The sequence below is a fragment of the Genypterus blacodes genome, unplaced genomic scaffold, assembly GCF_046128005.1.
Source record: "Genypterus blacodes isolate CSIRO-AG114 ecotype Tasmania unplaced genomic scaffold, CSIRO-AGI_Gbla_v1 ptg000055l_1, whole genome shotgun sequence".
NCBI lineage: Eukaryota > Metazoa > Chordata > Actinopteri > Ophidiiformes > Ophidiidae > Genypterus > Genypterus blacodes.
The window spans coordinates 7066792-7088815 of record NW_027466867.1 but is presented as its reverse complement, the minus strand read 5'-3'; the positions used below and the strand labels follow the sequence as shown (position 1 = coordinate 7088815).

General features: G+C 42.9%; 2 protein-coding genes across 3 annotated transcripts; both read left to right on the top strand.

The window, feature by feature from the left end:
• Positions 1-74: 74 nt before the first annotated feature.
• On the top strand, positions 75-5733 carry prph2a (peripherin 2a (retinal degeneration, slow)). The gene is made up of 3 exons (XM_076151818.1): positions 75-1619; positions 3197-3443; positions 4434-5733. The coding sequence occupies exons 1-3, from the start codon at positions 1039-1041 to the stop codon at positions 4638-4640; spliced, it is 1035 nt and encodes a 344-aa protein (XP_076007933.1). The 5' UTR covers positions 75-1038; the 3' UTR covers positions 4641-5733.
• Positions 5734-9558: 3825 nt separating this feature from the next.
• On the top strand, positions 9559-21838 carry qki2 (QKI, KH domain containing, RNA binding 2). Of its 2 annotated transcripts, XM_076151684.1 has the most exons (8): positions 9559-10191; positions 12350-12498; positions 13534-13650; positions 14919-15062; positions 16187-16274; positions 16476-16757; positions 17502-17576; positions 19452-21838. In XM_076151684.1, the coding sequence occupies exons 1-8, from the start codon at positions 10050-10052 to the stop codon at positions 19472-19474; spliced, it is 1020 nt and encodes a 339-aa protein (XP_076007799.1). In that variant the 5' UTR covers positions 9559-10049; the 3' UTR covers positions 19475-21838. The 2 variants fall into 2 exon arrangements, with proteins under 2 accessions (XP_076007799.1, XP_076007800.1); XM_076151685.1 differs by lacking the exons at positions 17502-17576; positions 19452-21838 and adding an exon at positions 16853-16933.
• The last annotated feature ends 186 nt before the right edge of the window (positions 21839-22024 follow it).

The window sequence follows — 22024 nt, the reverse complement described above, 5'->3', positions numbered from 1 at the left end:
AGTTTGTTGTCTTTATTTGCTTGTTACCTAAGACTGCATAGGTTTTTGCCTGACCTGTGCTTTTTTTCTATCCATTAAAATGAAATATGATAACTAACATTGCAACCTTTATGGCCAGTCAATTACATTTGCATGTGTTAAAGAAGACTAAATCAATTTGCTTTCACCTAACAATTTGACTCATGTTTCTGTGTTTTCAGTATGATCTGTGCTCAAATGTGTTTTTATTAGCTTATGTTATCTTATTTAGGTAGTTCTGAATAACTAACACAGGCGTACTAGAGCAGGTAATGTCTGCATGCAGAGCTTTCATTACTGTGACTGGGTTACCTGTCCTAAGAATCCAAGTCAAGGCCCATTTTCTTTAATGTGTAGACATCCGGCTTGTGTTGAACTTGTGGACCTCTGCCTAACTCTTATCAGCTCCACTTTCATGTCCACTGTCTTCATTTTTAGCAGTTGACCCAACAGCTCCTGGTGTATTCGATTTACGGTGATCGTGACCACGTGAACACGAAAACCAATTATCTCCCTTGGCAGTGGCTTATGATCAAGCTCATCTTGTGTAGAGGGATTTCTGCAAATTGGATCAGGCTGATTACAAGGAGTTTAGCATGACGTGCTGAAGAGGATCCTCGGCAAACCTCCAACTGCCTGAAAACAGAACATCAACGTTCAGGCTCGCCTGCATTTTAAGGATTGAAAAGCAGGAAACATTTGTGGAAAATACAACTTTGTTTTTGTTTTTGTTAAAATGGGAGAGGAAGTGGCAGCGGAGGAATAACCACTTTGCTTGTTCAGGGTCTCATGGTGACTTCATCTCTGCTCCTTTGCTGTAGGATGGATTACATGTCGAGCTGACTCTCATGTCCTGTTGGACAAGCCAGAGGGGACCCTGACAACAGAGCGACAAGGAAACAGGAACTGTCTTGCTGGTTCAGTGTTTCTCTAAACTAAGGGCCACACGCTGGAAATACTGGAGTTCCTGCTATTTTAGTTTCCCATCCTTGCTAGAAAAGACACATCTAAGGTTAAACAATGGCTTTAATGAAGGTCAAGTTTGATCTGAAAAAGCGGGTGAAACTCGCTCAAACTGTCTGGTTTATGTACTGGTTTGCTGTAATGGCAGGTGTGCTGATTTTCAGCATGGGCCTGTTCTTTAAAATTGAGTTGCGGAAGCGCTCAGAACTTATGGACGATAACGAGAGCCACTTCTTGCCCAACCTGCTCATAGTTATGGGTCTACTTGCCGGTGGCATCAATGCCTTTGGAGGCAAAGTCTGCTACGACTCACTGGATCCTAACAAGTTTGCAAAGTGGAAGCCCATGCTGAAGAACTTCTTGGTGGGCTGCGTGGTGTTCAACGCCTTGCTGTTTGTGACGGCCCTGCTGTGTTTCGTCATGAGGATTCCATTGCAGTTCACGCTGGCTGAGGGACTGAGAAATGGAATGCGGTACTACAAGGACACAGACACACCCGGACGCTGCTACATGAAGAGGACCCTGGACTTGATGCAGATGGAGTTCCGATGCTGTGGAAACGAAAACTACAGGGATTGGTTTGAGATTCAGTGGGTTAGCAACCGTTACCTGGACTTCACCGCAAAGGGGGTCAAAGAGTGAGTGATGGATCTAAAATCAACCAAATTCCTTTGAACTTTTATGAGTTAGAGATCATTAGTGTGTGATGGTTATTAGACATAATGTACAGTTGGATCACTAAAAATATTTACACTGATGAGTGACAAACTACAAAAAATGTTCCTTTTTTGGATTTAAAGCTTTATCATTGAACTGTTTATCAAGGTGGGGCGCTAGTGAGGTGGCGTGTTTTGGGAAATGTTTCTGCAAAGTAATAGATAAGCTTAAGTGGATTTGAGCCGAAAGAAGGTCAGAGCAAGTGCGTTATTCACTTTCCTGCGCTGTGAGGATTACCAGCTCATTAGAAAGAAAGCGTAATGGTGGCACCAGTGAGTAGCAATGGGGATGTGGCGTGGAAGCTGCGAGGACACAAGAGGTTACAGGGCAGTTTTATGGATAATGTGGAGAGGAGGGGCTTTAGTGATTAGGTACAGAAAAAGATACATGGGTTGAATAGTGCAGGAGGCAGGATTAAAAGCAAACCGCAGTGAATGTCAGAGTGAATTCAAGTGACGTGTCCTCGTGTCAAAATGCTGATGTCAACTGTAATTTGAATGACAAGAGTGGTAAGCAGTTAGCTGTGTGGGGGCAACTGTGAGGAAGATATTTTGGACACAAAACGAGTGTGGATTCTTGTTAATTGCAGTTGCATTTCCATCAGTGTCTTGTCCAATCAGCACAAAAAGTCCAGCAATCGAGAACAACACGACTGATGAGTAAAACAGTCTCAGTCAGTCAAAAACAGATATAATCACATTTTACTGTACTGTTGTGAATTTATTGTTCAAATACTCCTGCAACATTACTGGCTGAGTATTCTCAGTAATAATAAATTTTATTTATACGCACCTATCAGGACACTCAAGGTCACCTTGTGAATAATAAGGGAGAGCAATGACACTAATGGCCCTTAAACTTCCCCTTGTAAGCTCTCTTGGCCTGTAAGTCCTTATCTGAACATCATCTTTGTGTTTTATGTCACCTGAACAAGATACAGACCTAATCAGCTTCACAGATACTTTATTATTTCCATCAGTAGTAGCGTGGGCATTATTGTGTGATTAAGTTTCAGTCTTGATAGAAATCACTGTCACTCAGGTCTTTGTGATCTCGTCACTCTATCACTTCCATTGTCATAGGACTGTCAATCAAAGAGGTCTAAGCTTCAGATCAAGCACAGCACAAACATGCACATTTATTTGTCCACACATTCTCAAATCCCTGGGAACGAAATTCTCCACTAAAGAACCAAAAGAATGGAAATGGGTCAGTTTATTTTCATATTTGTTGCTAAGCAGGCGACGATTGTTGTGCTGGATTGCATCATTCTCCAAAGTACAATAGCAGGAAGTGTTAAACTTCAGAAGGAATTTGTTTACTGCAGGACTACAGAATTGGATTAAATTTCACTGTACAGTCTTGTTACTGGTATGTCAAAGTATGTATGGATGTCAAAGTCCTGACCTTTATTCACTTTACTTACACCCCCAACCCTTCATAACATGTGACATGACCTTTCATAACTCTAACATGACACTATCTTTAATCCTTACAGCCGTATTGGCAGCAACGTGGATAGCCAGTATCTGATGGATGGAGTCCCTTTCAGCTGCTGTAACCCCAGCTCACCCAGGCCTTGCATCCAGATCCAGATGACCAACAACACTGCCCACTACAGCTACGACCACTACACTGAGGAGCTCAACGTGTGGAAGCGCGGATGTCGAGACGCCCTGCTGTCTTACTACGGAGGCATGATGAACACCATCGGAGCCATGGTTTTGCTGATTACCATGCTGGAGGTCAGGACCAGAGATACACGGCAGACATGCAAACATTCACAAAGAATCTTTCAAGCACCATTGTATGATAGTGAAGGAAAGTGATGACTAGTTTTGGTGCTGAGATTAGCTAAATCTGGCAAATAAGGTTGAGGAATCTGGATTTAAAGCCTTGCCCAGTTGGCATCTACTACCATCTTCCTGCCTTTCATCTCCTCTGCTTTCCAGACTCCAACTAGACTGTTAGTTGTATCGATTTACTACGTGTCCTTTCCCTACACTGCTATCCTCTCCACAACCCTAGTGGCAAGTTACCCTGCACAACCTTTGGCTTGTAGGAGAGTACAGCTCACCTATTTCATCTGCTTCTGTTGAACCTATAGGCCTAATCCTATAGCAGACACGTTGTATTTCTCCTCTCTTCAACTCTGTCCCCATCCTTACTTGGCAACAACAGCTGTTAAGGTCAAGAGTCTACTCACCTTATCACAAAAAAGCCACACACAGTTAGTGTTGCTTCTGACAATTCCTCAAGTTGATTTGATTTTTTTGTATCTCTTCAGGCGGACAGTAAAAAGTATATAGATATAGATAACCTCTGTCCTAGACAAAACAATTTACCTTGATCTAAAAACAGGGATTTGGGCCAAACCTTGAAAGCTAATCAGATACAGTTGGAGGACTCCTGGATTAAAAAGTAGTTATGCAAGAACCTCTGTACTGGCACAGGCTGTGGGCTCAGGACTGAAGTAACGGCTTAATCTAGGGGACGAGACAAGTACAAACCCATTTCCTTTACTCACAGTGTCTAATCAAAGTCTTAACGCACTCAAGACTCAGGCCATGCTGTGACTTGATCACTTCAACAATTTCTAGGTTATTACAATCAAAACTTTGATGAATTAGGATTGTGTTGATGATTTTACTGCAATGTGGGGCCCAGTTTTAGGCTCATGATGAAAGAAAATGCTTGGTATATTTTTAAGCAATGAATAATCCTGTCCTTTGCAGATTGCTGTAACAGTAGGCCTGCAGTATGTCAACACCTCCCTGTCCACGCTGGCAAACCCAGAGGACCCAGAGAGTGAGAGCGAGGGCTGGATCCTGGAGAAGACGGTGAAGGAGACGTTCACTGACATCATGGACAAAATGAAAGCTATGGGCAAAGGCAGAAAGGTAGAGGAGGGGGGAGAGGTAGCGGTCGCAACAGTGAGTTGAGCAAACCTCTGCTGCAAAAACTGAGCCCACTCCCAGCAGAGGAGGAGAGGAAGGGGACACATGAGGTCACCGCTTTTTTCTACCAACATTCAATATGTAGAAAGTATTTGGCAATGGTCTCCTTACACATGGCCTCCTTATAAATGGACTCCTTGCATAAGTAATACTGTATATTCATATATAGAAAGATTAAGACTTGGTTCAGGATCAGGACACATGTTAATGCATTATCACAAATTTATCTCAATGTCAACTAATTCAGCGTTTTTCCTTAAATTCTTGACAAATTCTTCCCTTAAACTTTCATAACAGCACAATAATTTAAATGAACATTGTGATATGTATTGATAGGTGTCAGATGTATTACATTCACAGGTGAAAACATCATTTTTGCTCTGTATTCATGTCAGATAATGTTTGGTGAGGAGAGCAAGCACTTAGAATGGGGATGGTGGTTGCTATGTAATCCCCCCTCTCATGGAAGCCAGAGGTGGAGTTGGGTAGATATTTATAGCCCAAGAAGTTTTCGTCGGCCTGTCAGTAGTTCTTTAATTTTTAGCTCATGTACAGTATAAAGAAAACTGATTAAATCCCCACCCCCGCTCACCTCCAGCTGACCCTTTGTCCACTGAAGACTGCAAATGCTCCTACGATGGAGTTTAGTTATGGAAGAGAATGTCGTGCCACAGTTTTCACCCCGTGTGTGCATTTAGAGGCGTGTGATCAAACTGTGAATCGTGGGAATTGGAGTGGGCCCAAGAGGAAACAGGGGAAAGTCCAAAACTGTGAGGACAATTGAGATTGGCAGCTAAATCATGGCTTCCAGCCCACGGCCATAAACTCAGATCCTCCTTTGATGTTTCTGTTATGCATCTGTCATGCTGTATCTGTATATTTACAATGTCACACATACTTATATTCTAACAACTGGGTTTGTACATAGTGTAGAAAAGACAAAACTCTCTAATTTTTTTTAAATAATGTAATTAATCTAAATAATTTATTTCAATCGGTGTAAAGTTTGTTTTACCGTTTTTTGGGAATTGTGTGTCTGTGTAGGTAGGTGATGATGCTGATTGTGGACAAGAATAAAGGCCTGTAGTGATGTGACTCAGGAGTGAGATATGATTTCATGTTAACTTTTGACCTTGAGTTACAGAAGGAAGAAGAGATCAAGAGGCAGAGCATGCTGTAAGTGTCTGCAGGGCTCCTGATTACGTCAATAGGATAAGGGTAATTATAGTATTACTGAGTTCACATGGACAAAGGATGATGATACACATGTCCAGTGTGTTTGTGTGTTTGTGAGATAGAGAGATGCCTGGATAAATTGAATAGTTTGTTTGGAGTTTACTCGGTGGAAAGATTCTTTAGAATTTAAGATTATATCCACAACCTGCTGGTTTTGTGCCCTTAATCGTTCTATTATAAGCCTTGACTTCTAAGTTTGCGACTAACAAATCCTTTGATGTTATCAGTTTAGATGTCGATCATTTACAACCATGCATGTCTGACAACCAGATCCGCTTATTTAATGGTTGAAACATAAAGAATGAGGAACCGTGGTATCCAAGCAAATACAGTTTACTTAGAGCAAGATGAAGAGCAGGAACAGTAAAGAGGCCAACTCTGTGCCTCATTTTTATTGGACCAAAGCACATATCCAGAGCTGAGAAGATAAGTGGCCTAATCGGCTTTCGTTTAGCGAGAGCCCCTAAACCAGGTGAGCGGGTAATGTCCTACTACAGGACACACATCATACAAAGAGAGAGAGGAAGGAAGGGAGACCAGAGTTTGTGTCATCTCCTTAAAGGGAGAATTGATGTAAAGAGAATAATGATGAAAATTATTTAGACCTACAGTATACAGAGCAATATATAGTATATCAAAACCATAGATTTTCCACAGTAAAGCAAAAGACGTGTAATCTGTCAGGATTAGTCAACAATCTTGGTGTGCAGGGTGCGTTATGGGACTAGAGCCACCTGTAACCATAAGAGGAGGGATATAAAAGTATTGGGAAACATACACGGGGAAACACACACACACACAATTGCTTCTAGCTGCAACCGTGCATTCAATACACCTTGAATCGGCATGAACTTGAGTAACAAGATTTACTTGGCAGAATGTGTTACTCATGTCAATGCTAATCAATCATCCTTGATTGTTTACTGCACGCGATTGTTTACTGCAGTGCTCGGTTACTACAGCAAACGTTTGTGGGTTATTTTTGTACACAGTGTTGTCAGAATTCATCTTAAAACACAATGTGTTAAATTAGCTTTGACTGGCGATTCCAAAGAAGTGTTTTGATTGCTGCCTGTCTGTGTTGACTGTGTGCACTGAGCTCAGGGCCTCCAGCTCTCATTACTCAGCCAATCTTGCCCCATATTCCAAAGGCATATGTTTAAATGAAAATGTTGCAGAGGCTCTCATTTTTAACTTCTTATTAATGGCACTAAGGCTGGCTTATTACTTATCTCACTGCTTTGGACTGAGTGTTTGGTTCACTGCAGGACTGAAAAACAAAACTCTCTTCATATGTGGGGCGGGAGAGTCCACCTGCTTGAAACACCAGCTGCACAAAGGGATTTTAGCATCAGAGGAGAGTTTAATGCCCTATATTCCTAATGCGCTTTCAAAGGAAAGTTAAGAGAATAATTGGAGGGAGTAAATGAATCTATGTAAGTGCAATCGTCACACTCACATTGTCAGAAATTGCCTTCAGCTGCCAATTATATCCAGCTATCATCAGATCCATAAGAGACGCATTCAATTATTTCTGAATGCAGGACCAAACCAACAGGTCTAAGCTATTGTGATAGATTTGTAGCTGTGTCACTGTGGTTAACCGAAATGAAACCAGATTTATATTACTCCCTTCAAACTAAACACACTCATCAAAACAGAGCGTAGCTTTTTGCATGCAGTCCCACAACCCCAGAGAAACAAACAAGCTGCTTATGCTATCATGTGTCCACTGTATTCTGCTGCTCTCTGTTGGTGGTTTGGGGTATTTGTTTTGTCCATGTAACTTTAAACTGTGCTTCAGATGGAGCGAATCAAATCCAAACTTTTGAACCTGGGCATTTTTATATCTTTCCAGTTGATTGTAAGTAGGGAGTAGTACAGTCAGAGCTCACCACAATGTCATTTGTTGCCGACATCATCCACTGATTTATGGACATGTCTCTTCAGTTATCAATTTGATTACAAACATGTGTCCCAGACTTTCTGTGTCTATGACAAATTGGCTTGCATTCATGAAGACTTTAAGCCCATCTGTCACTCTTCCAGTTACATAAAAATTCCACAAGAGGGTGTCTCCATCAATGACAACGCTTCTCTTACATTCATTCAACTGGGTTTGCCTCCACATTGCTGGAAAACAAACATTACAAATGAGGAAAACAGATTACTCCGCCTTGTACTTCAGCAAAATAACTTCTTCCAACACTAAATCTGAACTATCTCCGTTTGTATCCATGTGATCATCCATTTCCACATCCACAGCTTATCCTGACAGTGATAATGGAAATAGCAGAGGCCTCAAACCAGATTCTTCTTTTATCACTACAACTGTCCCTATTTCCCCCACTCATGCCAAACATGTGCTCCTCATCTTTAACTCTTTAACGGCTACGTGAATGGGCTGCAAAGATGTGATATTGATACGAAAGTCATGTATGCATCCAGAATTTAACTTATGATATGTAGACTATTAATTATGCATTGAGTAGTTGCACTGATGAATATATGCAACATTCCAGGCATCTATTAATTATTCACAATAATTATGAATCCACAATAGGATATAAGCCTTTATAGTGACAAGATGAATGACATGTGATGAGGTTACTCTTTGACCTTGAGGTTTCCAAAGGTCTGAGACCCTGTGGCCCGCCCAGGTCATGGCACCCATACTGGACCAACCACAACCAAATCTCACTTTACACTTACCTACAGCTGAATAATAAATATGGCAGACAGAAAAAAAAGCAGAGAAAGGGAAAGAGAGAGAGGCCCGTGACTGGTAGATGTGTGGACTGCTCAGAGGGGCATTGTTAGAGCCATGAGAGCACAATGCAGTGCCCCCGCCCTGAATACTCGCCATACCAGCTGACTAGCTATTACCAACACGGCTGCCCCATTACAATTCCTGTGGCTCTGACACGTATGAGCACATGGACACATTGCATCCCCACCCACTCCCAATCAGACGTTTAGTCTTACAAGGCAAAAACACACACACACATACACAGTGTCTAACAGTGGACAGAGACAAGGTGGGAGGCCAGTCGGTGACAAAAGGCTTAAGTCAAGGCATGCATGGACACACACACACACACACACACACACACACACACACACACACTCGCGCCACATTGTGTTCTCTGCTGCGTGCACCGAGTGTGGCGCACACATGTGTGTGTGATTTACAACAAGTTAAGTATAGACTCTAACACCTATCTGTCCCTTCAGCAATTCGGTGACATTTTCAGTTTCTACTGCTCAACCAACCACCCAGAGAGAACAAACGCAACCTCACACCATCGTATTATTCTAGGATCCTTCTAGTCGAAAAACCCACTGTGAGTCTTTGACGTGAAAGGGTGTGAACATCGGCGGCCTGCAGAGTTTCATGTTTGTGTAAGAGGGCACCTGCACACACACACACACACACACACAGACACACTCACACACACTTCAAACTCGCAACAGGTGATGGACAGTAACTGTTGCAGAACAGGTGTGCATACATATGTGAGCCTATTATAATGTTATAGTGGTGGGGAGAGAGAGAGAATGGGAGATTGTGTGGGGGTTGGGAACAGTGAGGGGCTGCTGAGGGGAAGAGTGCAAGCCTCCTCCCCTCTGATAGAGATACCGGGGACGCGCAGCGCGCTCCCGAACCTGAGCCTACTCGTGCTGCTATACTGTAATCATATGATAGGGAGTTGAACCCCGCTGCAGAATAGCGATACACCGGACGGACAGGCGGCGGAGGAGAGCTGATGGTCCATTTTAGTCGTTAAAGAACCCGGTTAAGTGTCACCGTTGTGTCGTGTTGGAGAAACACAGCAAACTCCCCCAAAAAGGAACTTTTGCCAACTCTGGGGAGAGTCGTAAAGAGGGGAAAACGCTTGGAAAAGAAGACATTTCCAGCACGCAGACAAAGTGTTTTATCAGGGGAGAGGCGATCAAAGTGGTGCCGGTGCTGCTGAGAGTTAAAGTTGTTTTTTGAGCGAGGCGGTCAGCGGAATCCCGTGGGGTTCTCGCATCGCTTTTGGGAGAGAGAGAGAGAGTGCGTGTGTGTGTGTGTGTTTGTGACTTTCCCACCCCTTGTGTCGAAGTTTCATCCTTGACGAGTAAAGTTCTAGCTCAGTTTAGCAGAAGAGAAGAACCATGGTAGGGGAGACAGAGGTGAAGGAGAGACCCAAGTCCAACCCGGACTACCTAATGCAGCTGATGAACGACAGGAAGGTGATGAGTTCACTGCCCAACTTCAGCGGCATCTTCACGCATCTGGAGCGGCTCCTGGATGAAGGTAACACGCCTTGATTTAGTTTGAAAGTCTTTAAGTCTATTCAGTGCCAAAAGTCAAAAATATATGTTATTCATCTAACCGTCTTGTTTTTCTGCAGCAAAATCATTTACTTGTGTAGTAATGCTATTCCACATAACACTGGAGATATAAAGAATACAGTGTTTAATTGTAGTTAGTTACTCACTCAACATAAGTCACGGTAAACATTAATTAGGAATTATTATGAAAGTAATTGTGTGTTTAGGATGTGCCAATAAGAGCAGCAGATCTCTCTCAAACACACACACACACACACACAGTAAGACATCCTCTCCCCTCTCTCTGTCTCTCCCCTCTCTCTCTTTCTCTCTCACTCACACACACTGTTGGTGATGGGAACAAACAGACAGTTGTTAGTCTTTCCCAGTGACCTAATGCGCAGGCTTATGTGAATGTTGCAGCCCATCCCTGTGCAGGAACGAGAGCTTGTCATTGTGTAGCATATTTGATTTGAGGTCGCCTGCAGTGCCCAGGACTTGTTGTTTGTATGGCTGATCAGTATGCTGTACTTGTTAACAGATAACACTGAGTAAACACCACTGAATGGGGGCCAAAAGTGGTAAACAAGCATTTCAAGCGTGTGTAGGTTTGTAAATGTGGTGCCATTTTGTTCAATGTGTCATTTCAGGCCAGTTACTAGAAGCCTGTGGGTCTGTTGTTGTACACAGAGGGATCACAGAGGTCCTTGCTTGTGGGGTGTGACAAGTCGCATGATGGCAGAAGAGTTTGTCCTCATACTAGATTACCTCTATATAATAAATATGTCAACATACATCTCCTCAGTAACAACTGATACCCAAGCTTATATATTATAGTATGAAACCTATTTTTAGATTGAAAGGCAGTGTATGAAGCAAGAACTACACCCTTTGCCTTTAGTTTCACCCTAGATATGGACGAGGCACCGAATGTTTCATCTGGTCCATGCAGGGTAATAAGAAAGACCTCAAGTCACACATATAGCCAGGATGTGTGATTGTAGCGTATTTGGAAACACTCTCGTCCGGTCTATATATAAAGCTGTGACAGGTTGAAGTGTTGAGATAAGGCCCGTAACAGCACACCACTTTATCTTTCTCTCATTATTTCTCTCTACATCTTCTTTCAACTTCTCTCACGCCTCACTCACTCAGTCCTTTTGAACTGAACCGTGACAAAAGCTCCTTGTGTGTGATTTTTCTGTGCATATTTGTTTGTGTGCATGTGTGCATGTTTAATAACCACCTTTGTATTCGCAGGTCAGAATGGGTTATTAGAGGATCATCGTTGTCACTGTGTCTGTGGCTGTAATTATAGAGTCCTACTGTAGTTATTATGGTCAGACTTATCAGTCACACAGCAGGGAGACATGGCTGTCAGACTGCTTAGGTCAGATGATATTTGTGCCTCAAGGCATTTATTCTGCGTGTGTGTGTGTGTGTGTGTGTGTGTGTGTGTGTGTGTGTGTGTGTGTGTGTGTGTGTGTGTGTGTGTGTGTGTGTGTGTGTGTGTGTGGTCTAGTTCAACCCGGGAGCCTGTGCGTATGTGTCGCCAATGTGTTTGTGTGGTGCAGTAGTCAGTTATTATAGCCCAAGCATGCCATTACTAAGCCGTCATAGGCTAGTATTGGTCATGGAGTCGACCCTAAACAAACACAGTCAGAAAAACACTGTCAGGTCCAGGTTAATATGGTGCTTCTGTACAGATCTAAGCCAAAAATTGACCTGTGAAGAATTTAATGTTGATGTCAAATGTGTGTTTCAGTTGGGATTGTTTATCAGAATGCCGCGTCAGTGTGGTTGTTGACAAAGTGGGAACATAGTGTGTGTTTGTGCATGTGTCAATGTGTAAAACATTGTTGGAGAAAGAAACAGAGAAAAGGGGGAATTAGTCAGTAAGAGATGAGGCCTGCAAAGCGTTCAGCAGATTCTACATTGTGGTGTTGAATGCTTGTGACTGCCTGTCTGTCAGTCTGTGGTCACGCTCAGATCTTCCTGTAATTCGGCCATAATGAGTTATCACGTGAAGAACCAGGAGATCTGACATGTGAACGTTTTGCTCAATTCCCATGTATGTCCTCAACACAATTGACACAGCTTCCTCTTCCCCCCCTTCCCCACCCCACCTCCCTGTCTCCCAGAAATCGGTAGGGTACGCAAGGACATGTACAACGACACAGTGAACGGAGGCATGTTCAATGGGCGGGACTTGGAGGAGCTTCCAGAGGCGAGCGGCCCCGTGGCTCAGCTGCAGGAGAAGCTCTTTGTGCCTGTCAAGGAATACCCAGACGTGAGTGGATGTGGACGTGGACCTATCTCTGACCTTTGACCTTTTAAAAGAGTTCCTATTGACTTTTCCCCCCTGGACGCTTTTATCTCACCCAGCTTTACAAAAGGCAGCCTGGTAGTCTGTGTGGTTTTAAGTGCGGTAAACGTTTTTATCACAAAGTTGATTTTGTTATCACGCGTAATCTCCTAATACTGATAAGGTTAAAAAGCACAGATTCACAATGTTAATATGTTTTAATTTTTGATGAAAGTCCATCAAAATGCTCTCAGTGTGTGTTTAGCCTTTCCCCCAAATATCAGTGTAAAGCTAATTCACCCCGCACTGCATCCCTGACCAGAGAAGTACGTCTATATGGGTTGTGTTGATCCAGATGAATGCTCACATGATTTTCTCCATGCATCAAATCCTTTGCTCACCAATCACCGAGTACAATGACAGGCTGTCCTCGTTCACATGACAGGAGACTAACAGGGCGCACACACACAGAAGCACGTTGGAATGGTTGAGATCAAGGTTAAATATAGAGAGCAGTTCCTCTATCTGTATGTGTCGTGTCCCAGAGACTCCAGAGAATATGTTGTAATCGCCACCGAAACCAACATTCTGTTACAAAACACACTCAGACATGCAGAGACACTCAAGTGTAGAAATGAAGCAGGAGTGGGCTGGATGATAGGAGTAGAATTATCTGAAGAAAGGCTGGCAGAGACGGTGTTGTGTTAAACAAACACACACAGACATACACACACACAGGGCAGCTGTCTAGTTAATCACTCAGTCTTAGTGACAGATAAGGTTAAGAGAACGCCGCTGTCCTGTCATGCCACCAGCACCAGCCAGCAGCCATATAATGAGCTATTTTTGTCGCTCTTAGTAACACACTCACACATCACACACACACACACACACACACACACACACACACACACACACACACACACACACACACACACACACGGTGAAAGACTTGTTTCTCTGCAGATGATCTTTCCTCCTTCAGGGCCTTTTTTTCCTCACTGTGTTTTGCTCTTGTAGTTCAACTTTGTAGGCAGAATCCTGGGCCCACGTGGACTCACAGCCAAACAACTGGAGGCAGAGACGGGCTGCAAGATTATGGTGCGAGGAAAGGGCTCCATGAGGGACAAGAAGAAGGTGCACACACACACAACAACCACAAACCACAAATATGTCCCCTCATCCTCTCAGGTCAAGCTGCCACATACATGGTGCACTTTAACAGATTGTCGCAGTGTTGATTCCCATCATTTCTCTGTATGTATAGTAATCTTTTGATAATATAGTCAGTCTAAGTATCTATCTATCTATCTATCTATCTATCTATCTATCTATCTATCTATCTATCTATCTATCTATCTATTTATCACCCTTCCTCCTCCGACAATGACTTTTCCGGGCGCTCAGTTTTTCCCCTCTGTCCCGGTGTTCGGTCCATCTGTCCTCCCTTCCTCTCCCCTGGTGTCTGGTGTTTGGACGCGGTTGGCCCGAGCTTTCCAAACGGCAGGTGGAGCAAGTCCAGCATTCCATCACCCCCTCTCTCTCCAGAACATTCCCTACCTCGCACGCCCCTCAGAGAGAGAGAGAGAAAAAGAGAGGAAGGAAAACAGAGACACAGTGGGAGACAGCAGGGAGGGAAGAGAGAGGGAGATATGTTGACTTTTAGTGTTCTTTACAATGATACATCGCACTTGCAAAAACACACAGAGGACAGAATGTCTCACTAAACCACACTGAGGTGGGAGGTTTCCTCGTTTCCGTTTTAACAAAGGCCACTGCCAGTTACTTACATTGTCAATCAACCTACTTATCTGCTATTGTTTGATGTTATTTTATTTTGTTTTCCTGTTCCATCTCGCTTGTCTCACTGCTCTGAGCTTTACCAAACAGTAAAGCTTTTTAGCTAATTATCTTTTGACAAGGTGATTCATCTTCTTATCATTCTCAGTGATGACTTCAGGTTGCATACAGTCATTTAAAAAGACCCCAAAGCTGTTCACTTTAATTGATCTGACCCAATTAAATCAGCAAATCATGATTTAAAGGAACGCCCAGCAGATATTTTGATATTTATACTTGATGAATGATAAAAGTGTCCTTATTTTGATCTATACCCGAATTTTGATTCATTGGCTAAGTAATTTCAGCAGAGAGAGAGAGAGAGAGAGCGACAGGGAGAGAGAGAGAGAGAGAGAGTGCGGGCGTAACACCATGACGTTCCATGCACATGGCTCTCAAGTTGCGTATTACACGACCTTGAACCGTGAGCCCTTCTGTGTTTGTCTGGCTGATCCAAAAATGGAGCCAAACAAGCAAAACAAAATCCTGTTCCGTCTCTATTTAGCCCTTGTGGTGGATTCAAGGAAACCATTTATTTGAAACGTATGTGTGTGTTTGTGTTATAGGAGGAGATGAACCGAGGAAAGCCCAACTGGGAGCACCTGAGCGAAGACCTCCACGTCCTGATCACTGTGGAGGACACACACAACCGGGCCAAAATCAAACTCCAGCGGGCCATCAACGAGGTCAAGAAACTTCTGGTACCCGCTGTGAGTAACACTCGGACCCACGACGCCCAATTTTTATCAATGTGTGTGTGACTGGATGAGATTTCTGTGTGTTGGTATGCATGCATGTATCTAGAAGGGGGAAGGGGATTGTCGGTCCAAGTGTGTGTCTTTTTGTGTTTTTTTTTGTGTGTGTCTCTGTGTGTACGAGAGAGTGTGTAAGGGGTTAGGGTAATTAGGGAACATGCATAAAGGGGTTTCCATGGTAACCCCGGGTTGTTTGAAAGGCTGAGGGAATGAATGGGGAGTCTGTTCACTCCTTCTCCCCACTCCATCACTCCTTTCACTCGTTCACAACTCACTTCATTCCCGACTACTGGCTACAGTATTCCTCATTCTCCCGGGACGTTTTGTTGTGCGCACAAGAGGACATTTTGATTGCACTCCTCAACATTTCTCACATTCTCCAGCCCACCTACTTCTCCCCCCTACACACACACACATACACAGACAGACATGCGCAAACACCAGAAGAAGGAAGAACCGATTTGTACATTGTATAAACATCTGCTTACAAAGGACACTCACATATTTTCATATCAGGAGACTCCTACCGTTTTTCTCCAAACATTATTTCTAACAATGGAAACACACTGAAAAGACCAGCGGGGACGTTTGTCTTTCAGCTCTAATCGCAGCACGGTATCAGCCAAACCCAAAGGTCGAGTGTGGAAGAAGTGTCAAAGCAATCAGGAACACAACACCTGTTGGTCTATGTTTATGTGTGTGTGTCCGTGTGTGTGTGGGTGTGTGGAGGTTACAGCTAATGATGTCTCTTAGCTTAACCTAGTTGACCTTGCTGTCCAACTGTAAATCGGTCAGGCTTTTCACAGAGCTGTAACCGGAGCCTAAGAACCAAACTTGTCATGACTCAGGCCCGTGTCTCGTGTGGTGCGTTCAACGCCCTACTTGCTCCAATGCAACAATGTTACAATTATGATTAAAGTTCAGCTCTTAAGTAACAATGGAAACAGTCATTTGTCTTCGGCAAACATTTTTTGGAGTAATGACTTCTCGTCTGAAATCTTCTTTCATTTGTTTGATGAGTTCAAGGCTGATGGTGAAGAAGCTCATTGTCTCTGCTGTGTTTGCGTGTGTGTGTGTAGGCCGAGGGGGAGGACAACCTGAAGAAAATGCAGTTGATGGAGCTGGCCATTCTCAATGGAACCTACAGAGACGCCAATGTCAAGATGCGTAAGGATGACATCATTGCTCATTTGTGGGGGAGAGGGTGTGGTATGGGGGGGGGGGGGGTGTCGGTTCAAGGCCGCCAATACAGGAGTCCACTGTAAATATGAACAATGGCTCTGTTTCTCCTGTTAAATAGACTGTTTGTCTCTTTTTTGTCTTCTCCTCTGTGTGTGCGTGTGTGTGACCTCGGGTGGGGTTGTGCAGCCACTGCGGCCTTTCCTCTAGGGACCCCACAGGCGCCTCGGCTCATCGCCGGCCCGACGCAGGTCCTGCCTCCCGCCCTGCGGAACCCTGCCCCCTGCGGCGCTACCCTCATGCCTCTGATTCGTCAGATCCAGAGCTCCGCCCTCATGCCGGGAGGCAATCCGCACGCTACGCTGCTGCAGCAAGCGCCAGAATCTGGAATTATCTACACACCATACGAGTATCCCTACACACTCACGCCCTCCATATTGGAATACCCAATTGACTCAACCGGAGTATTAGGTAAACACATTCAGTATCCCTCCATACTGGGATTCATAGATACACGGGGAAGCAGAGTGCTGGACTAACTGCACCTTCTCTCTTTGTTTTGGCAGGTATGGCTTTCCCAACCAAAGGCTAAGTGTTAGCAACCCCTCTTAGCACACACATGGACTGGCTTTCAGAGACCCCCCCCCTACATACATACATACATACATGCCCTACAGAGCAAACACGCACAGTTTGCTCACTCTTAGGATGAGAGATTCCCTGACAGCTCCCTTTGCTCGTTACTCTTTTAATTCCCTCGATGTATTAGCAGATTTGCCGACTAACGTTGTGGTGTGACAGCGTAACCTATTTACCTTTTTTTAATAGTTCAGCTTCAGTTTGTACTTTTAACACGGTTTTAGTGAGCAAGTAGCTATGCTAGCGCCGCAGTTTGTGATTTAGTGTGTGTTATTTTTGATCAGGCATCCACAGACTGACTTTGACTACGGCCACATGGAATCCGTCAGTGAAACATAGTGAGAAACTAGTTGTTTGGGTTAATATGGACTCTAGAGAGCAGGAGGCCACAGAACAATGAAAGATTCTGTCACTTAGAAACACGTTGTTTTATTTAACGTCACCTTTAGCCTTGAAACGCTTTGTAATTTCCCGGTTCAGTGATGTTGGTGCCATGGGTGGACTGTGTGTGTGTGTTTCTCTCTGATGAGTAACCTTCTGTGTTCTGTTTTGGCGATGTCATCGCGCTGTTATCAGGTGCCATGACCACTAAGGTACGACGCCACGACAAGAGAATCCATCCTTACCAAAGGGTAGTGACCACAGACAGAGGTTAGTTAGCTCACCAGTCACTCTGTATGTGTGTGTGTGTCTGTGTGAGTGTGCGTGCAGACCAATGGACCAATGTCAGTTTACATGTGTGTATAATATGGCATGCCTTAAAAGAAATAACTGTATCAATTGAAAAGGTCACAAATGTGAAGCAGCGTTAGTGTGACAGCTGCGGCGGTTAACTTTGCCGCCTGTTAGAGAACCTGGACGGCCCACAGGTCAGGAGCTTCCCAATTAGAATGGATCACTACGTTCATGTGACTCGGTCCTTGTGACTCCGGGATTTGGAGTCGTCCCTCAGAACGTTTCCATCCTTGTTTGTCTCTTTCACTACTGCTCTTTAACCTACAAAGTGCTGTAGGAGATTTTATTTATACCCAACTTCATTCCAGGAGTTAGACTTCCACTATTTGCTCTTTGAATAATTAATTCCTGTGTTGTGCCCAATGCCTTTATGACACTTTAGCGTGACTGTCTTTTTTATGAAGGTAACTCAGTTCGAGTGCGATATGATCTTTTGGTTTTTACTACTAAAACACAGCGTGTGATAACTACTGAAGTCTGTGTTACAAGCTCTTTTTTATGAAATACTGTTGTTTGTGGTCTTATCAGTTGCCCACTGGACTTTATCATTGGGGCTGTTTACATCTTTCATATATTTCCTAGCCAGAGTGGTGCTGTTACCATGTATTTAGCTGCAAAATAAGTTTGTATATAGGGATTTTAAGGATTTAAGTGCTTTTTTTTAAGCTTATGGAACAAAATCGCTTGGAAATACTTGTAGTATTTTTTAGTTATTTTTGTTTTGTTTTGTTTTAGTTTGTAAATTTTTATTTTTGTTTTTACAGTATGCTTTTATAGGTGAAGTGTCTCCATGTAAACTTTATTCAAAATGTGTAGTTCTGACTGTTTAGTCACCATGAGGGTGGCAATGAAGGCAGTGTTTTGCTCTGTGTATTTAAGATCAGGCGGCCTTCTCCATCCACAGGCCTCGCCACTGTTTTATGCAATAGAAATGGACTAGCTAGCTACGATGTGTGTGAGCGGTGGTGCTCTTGTTGTACACGATGGACGGAAAAAAACACTAAAAGGCAATAAAGATGAATATTGAAAAAAAAAATCTCGAAAGAAAACCAAAGCCTCTAAATTATTGTAGTTAGAATGTCTATTGATAATCTTGTTTCTTAAATGCCTCTAAAATCACCATCTCTTAACCTCTCATCGCTGTCTCTTATGGTGCCTCTGTGCTTACTGTAGATTCTAGGTGCTCTGCTAATACTTCATATCAAACAGATCAATCAATAATCAGTAAACCTTTACTTAATCATAACTGTTAATGGTCAAGATCTTATACCTGCTGCTAAACGTGGGTGCTACTTGTCATTGAAGTACACCAGAGGCCCAGACACCTTCTTTGGACATTCAGGTCACTCTATCACCCACATGAAACCATGCTGTCTCCCTGTCTGTCTATGGTTTCACTGTCTGTCTGTGCTAGGCATAGCCCAGCTAGCATGAGTAGTTTCACTGTAGCAGCAGTCACGTGATGTGGGAGGTGTATCTCCTAAAACGTAACCGTGTAAACGCCTTCATGAGCCGAGTGAGCATCGCTAACAAGCCATTCCTTATGTCAACCTCCCAGGGTTAATGTAAGCCCTTCTGAATGGTTATGCAGAGCTCATGAAGGCATTAAGCACTTCCTGTAGTGCCCCTCACGCCGTGCGACTGCAGTAGATCTGCCTTGTTGTCATCCTGACGCCACTAGCTGACACTAATCTCTCTTCTATCTTTTTTCTTTTTATGTCCCCCCTTTATGTGCCCTTTATGTTTCCTTCGTTTTTCCACGTCTGTCCGTCTCTGTCTGTCTAACTCTAGCTGCCACGGCAACTAACCCATGACCCCTTGACCTTCTGACCTTTCTGCCCACTGATGACCCACCCATCTCTGCCTGCTGGCGTGTTCATTGGCCCACGGCCCCTCCACTTCCCCAGCTCAGCCAACCAGAGACCAGCACATTGGGAACAACCTGGCTGCTTCTGTCTAACCAACCAAGCAGACGACAGCGATCATGGAGATAAACCTCAGGACCCGCCCATCACCAAGTCCTAACTGTACTTAACCAAACGTGCCTTTTTTTCAAAAGTCCAAACCAAACTCCCAGCCCAAACATTTTTACACCCAACTGTCAAAGTCACAATCTCTAATAGCCATTCAGTCCTCCTGTAGACTTCAATGGGGATGGATCCCATACCAGTCATAGGCCCCCAATCATCCCCGCCTGTGCCAAACGGCCATGGTCTGATGGGTCAGCTGTGAACCCTGACCTGCACCCCCCCAACCTCAGTCCATGTGACGTAACAATAATAATAATAATAATAATAATGACTACATTAATGGCATGATAGCTATAATGATAATGGCCTATCCTCCACAAACACCTTCCAGGAACACTGAACTAAAAGGGATATGTTGATATTTTGAACCTTTTTATTTTTCTTCACTGGGCACTTGTCACAATATCTAAGTTTCCAAACAGTTCAGAAGGGATCAATCTATTAATTATTTTTGTATCAATCATTTCATCTTTAAAATGTCAAAAAATAATGACAACAAGTCTCTGTCACAAGTCATCAGTAGTTTTTAAATTAGTCTGAAGTTGAAAATGTAAATATATATAGTATATTCCATGATATTATATAGAGAAAAGCAGCAGATCTTTACTAGGTAATATTTAATATTTTACGTTGGTAAATGAGCAAAGCTATTAATAGTCGCTTAAAATTTTCCATTTTCTGTCCGTCAGTCAAGCTTTTTAACAGTACATTTGTGCCTCAGCTTCCTTTAAAGGCGGTTTGGTAGCATTTTGACCACTGTGGCAACCAGGAAAAGCCATCCACTTTGTTAAATATGGAATGCTAACAATGCCAACACATAACCCTTTTCAGCATAATGTGACAAGTGCTCGGAGAAGCAAAATAACTCATCCAAATCCAAAATGCCAAAGTATCTCTGAGTGTTTCTAAGTGTAAGTGAAAGCATCACTGCCGTCCTGATTACGTCATGTAACCTTCTCCTGTTTACTCGGTGTCGCATCTTTTTCTGCATTTCAGTTCAAATGAAACTATAATCTGCCTTTCAGCACAACAGTGAGTGGACGCACACACACGCACACAAGCTGCTGTTCACTTACACACACACAGAGGGAAGGTTGGACTTCTTTTGTCTAATGTTGAGGACGTACACAATGATGCCTTTGCCTTTATCACACTACAGTATTGTATGAGCTTGAACAAAAGTGCCTTTATTTATTGAGAAAGACGGAACAATGTTACACCTAAATCTTTAACTATACACAATAATGCTATTTGGTTTTATGCAGATATACGAGGACTGAATGAAATGTAATGCAGCTTAATTGTGAGATGCATATTATGTCTTTACATTCATATCGCTTCTCGATTTCATAATTTAGTGCCAAAAAGTGGCTCCATTGCATTGGAAGTGCATTGCATTATTGAAGCAGAGCCACGATGTTTATGAGAGGAGTGGAAGCCTCAATAGAACAGTGTTATATTTGATCTTTTTTGTTTGGTTGATTGTCTTTGTTTTGTTTTATGCAGATGAATGTGTCCATAAGTGTATTTGCATGTGTATCCATACAATTTGACAGTGTGTGAACCACTGTTCCTTTTACTGCACACGAACCAACTGATGCCTTGATAAAACAGACATGGAGTGATAACATCTGTAACAAGTTTATAATGTATTTTTATATTCTATTTTGTACGTGAAAATAACATTAAATGACCTTTTCAGATAAGAACATTATGCCTTATCATGGAGAATAATTTGAAGAATATAATATCATGTATACTTCACATTATCAGTCATTATGACATTCATTGGTAATCAAGTCCCATTACATTCTCAATGTCCTGATAAACTGGAGTCTCTGATGTTCTCTGTATTAACTTGAGCCTTTAAGATCAGCATTGCTTCCCTTCTGTGCCTTTTGTATATACAGTAAGTGTGACGATTAACAGTGTATTACAACATTAATCTACTCTTCAGTGCCAAGTGTAGGTTACTAACTGTTACCATTTCTGTGACTATTAACCACTTTAATGGTATCTGTCTCTGCTTTGGATTCGTTTGAGATACATGTGTGTCTAAGAATGAAAAAATGTTGGATTTTAACTTTTAAAAGTATTCTGAGTCAGCATAACTCTTTGTACTGGAAGGCAATCTAGCACACTATTAAACTCATACTTGTGAAACTAACAAACTTTGTTGCTTTTTCTCTATAGCTCTTAATTATGCAAACCAGCTTCCTTTCTGCATACTAATCGACAAACACTCCTTGGACGCTGAGGAAAGCTCAAAGTGTGTTTGAGTCAACAATAACACACAGTACTTGAGAGCAAATGCAGGCAAAAAGCCCTAATATG

What these genes read in the sequence shown, in the direction of transcription:
- prph2a (XM_076151818.1), top strand. Translation starts at nt 1,039, where the DNA reads ATGGCTTTAATGAAGGTCAAGTTTGATCTGAAAAAGCGGGTGAAACTC. An exon ending in ACCGCAAAGGGGGTCAAAGA is followed by an intron (nt 1,620 to 3,196) that starts GTGAGTGATGGA and finishes TAATCCTTACAG; the next exon opens with CCGTATTGGCAGCAACGTGG. An exon ending in TGCTGATTACCATGCTGGAG is followed by an intron (nt 3,444 to 4,433) that starts GTCAGGACCAGA and finishes TGTCCTTTGCAG; the next exon opens with ATTGCTGTAACAGTAGGCCT.
- qki2 (XM_076151684.1), top strand. Translation starts at nt 10,050, where the DNA reads ATGGTAGGGGAGACAGAGGTGAAGGAGAGACCCAAGTCCAACCCGGAC. An exon ending in CTGTCAAGGAATACCCAGAC is followed by an intron (nt 12,499 to 13,533) that starts GTGAGTGGATGT and finishes TTGCTCTTGTAG; the next exon opens with TTCAACTTTGTAGGCAGAAT. An exon ending in AGAAACTTCTGGTACCCGCT is followed by an intron (nt 15,063 to 16,186) that starts GTGAGTAACACT and finishes GTGTGTGTGTAG; the next exon opens with GCCGAGGGGGAGGACAACCT.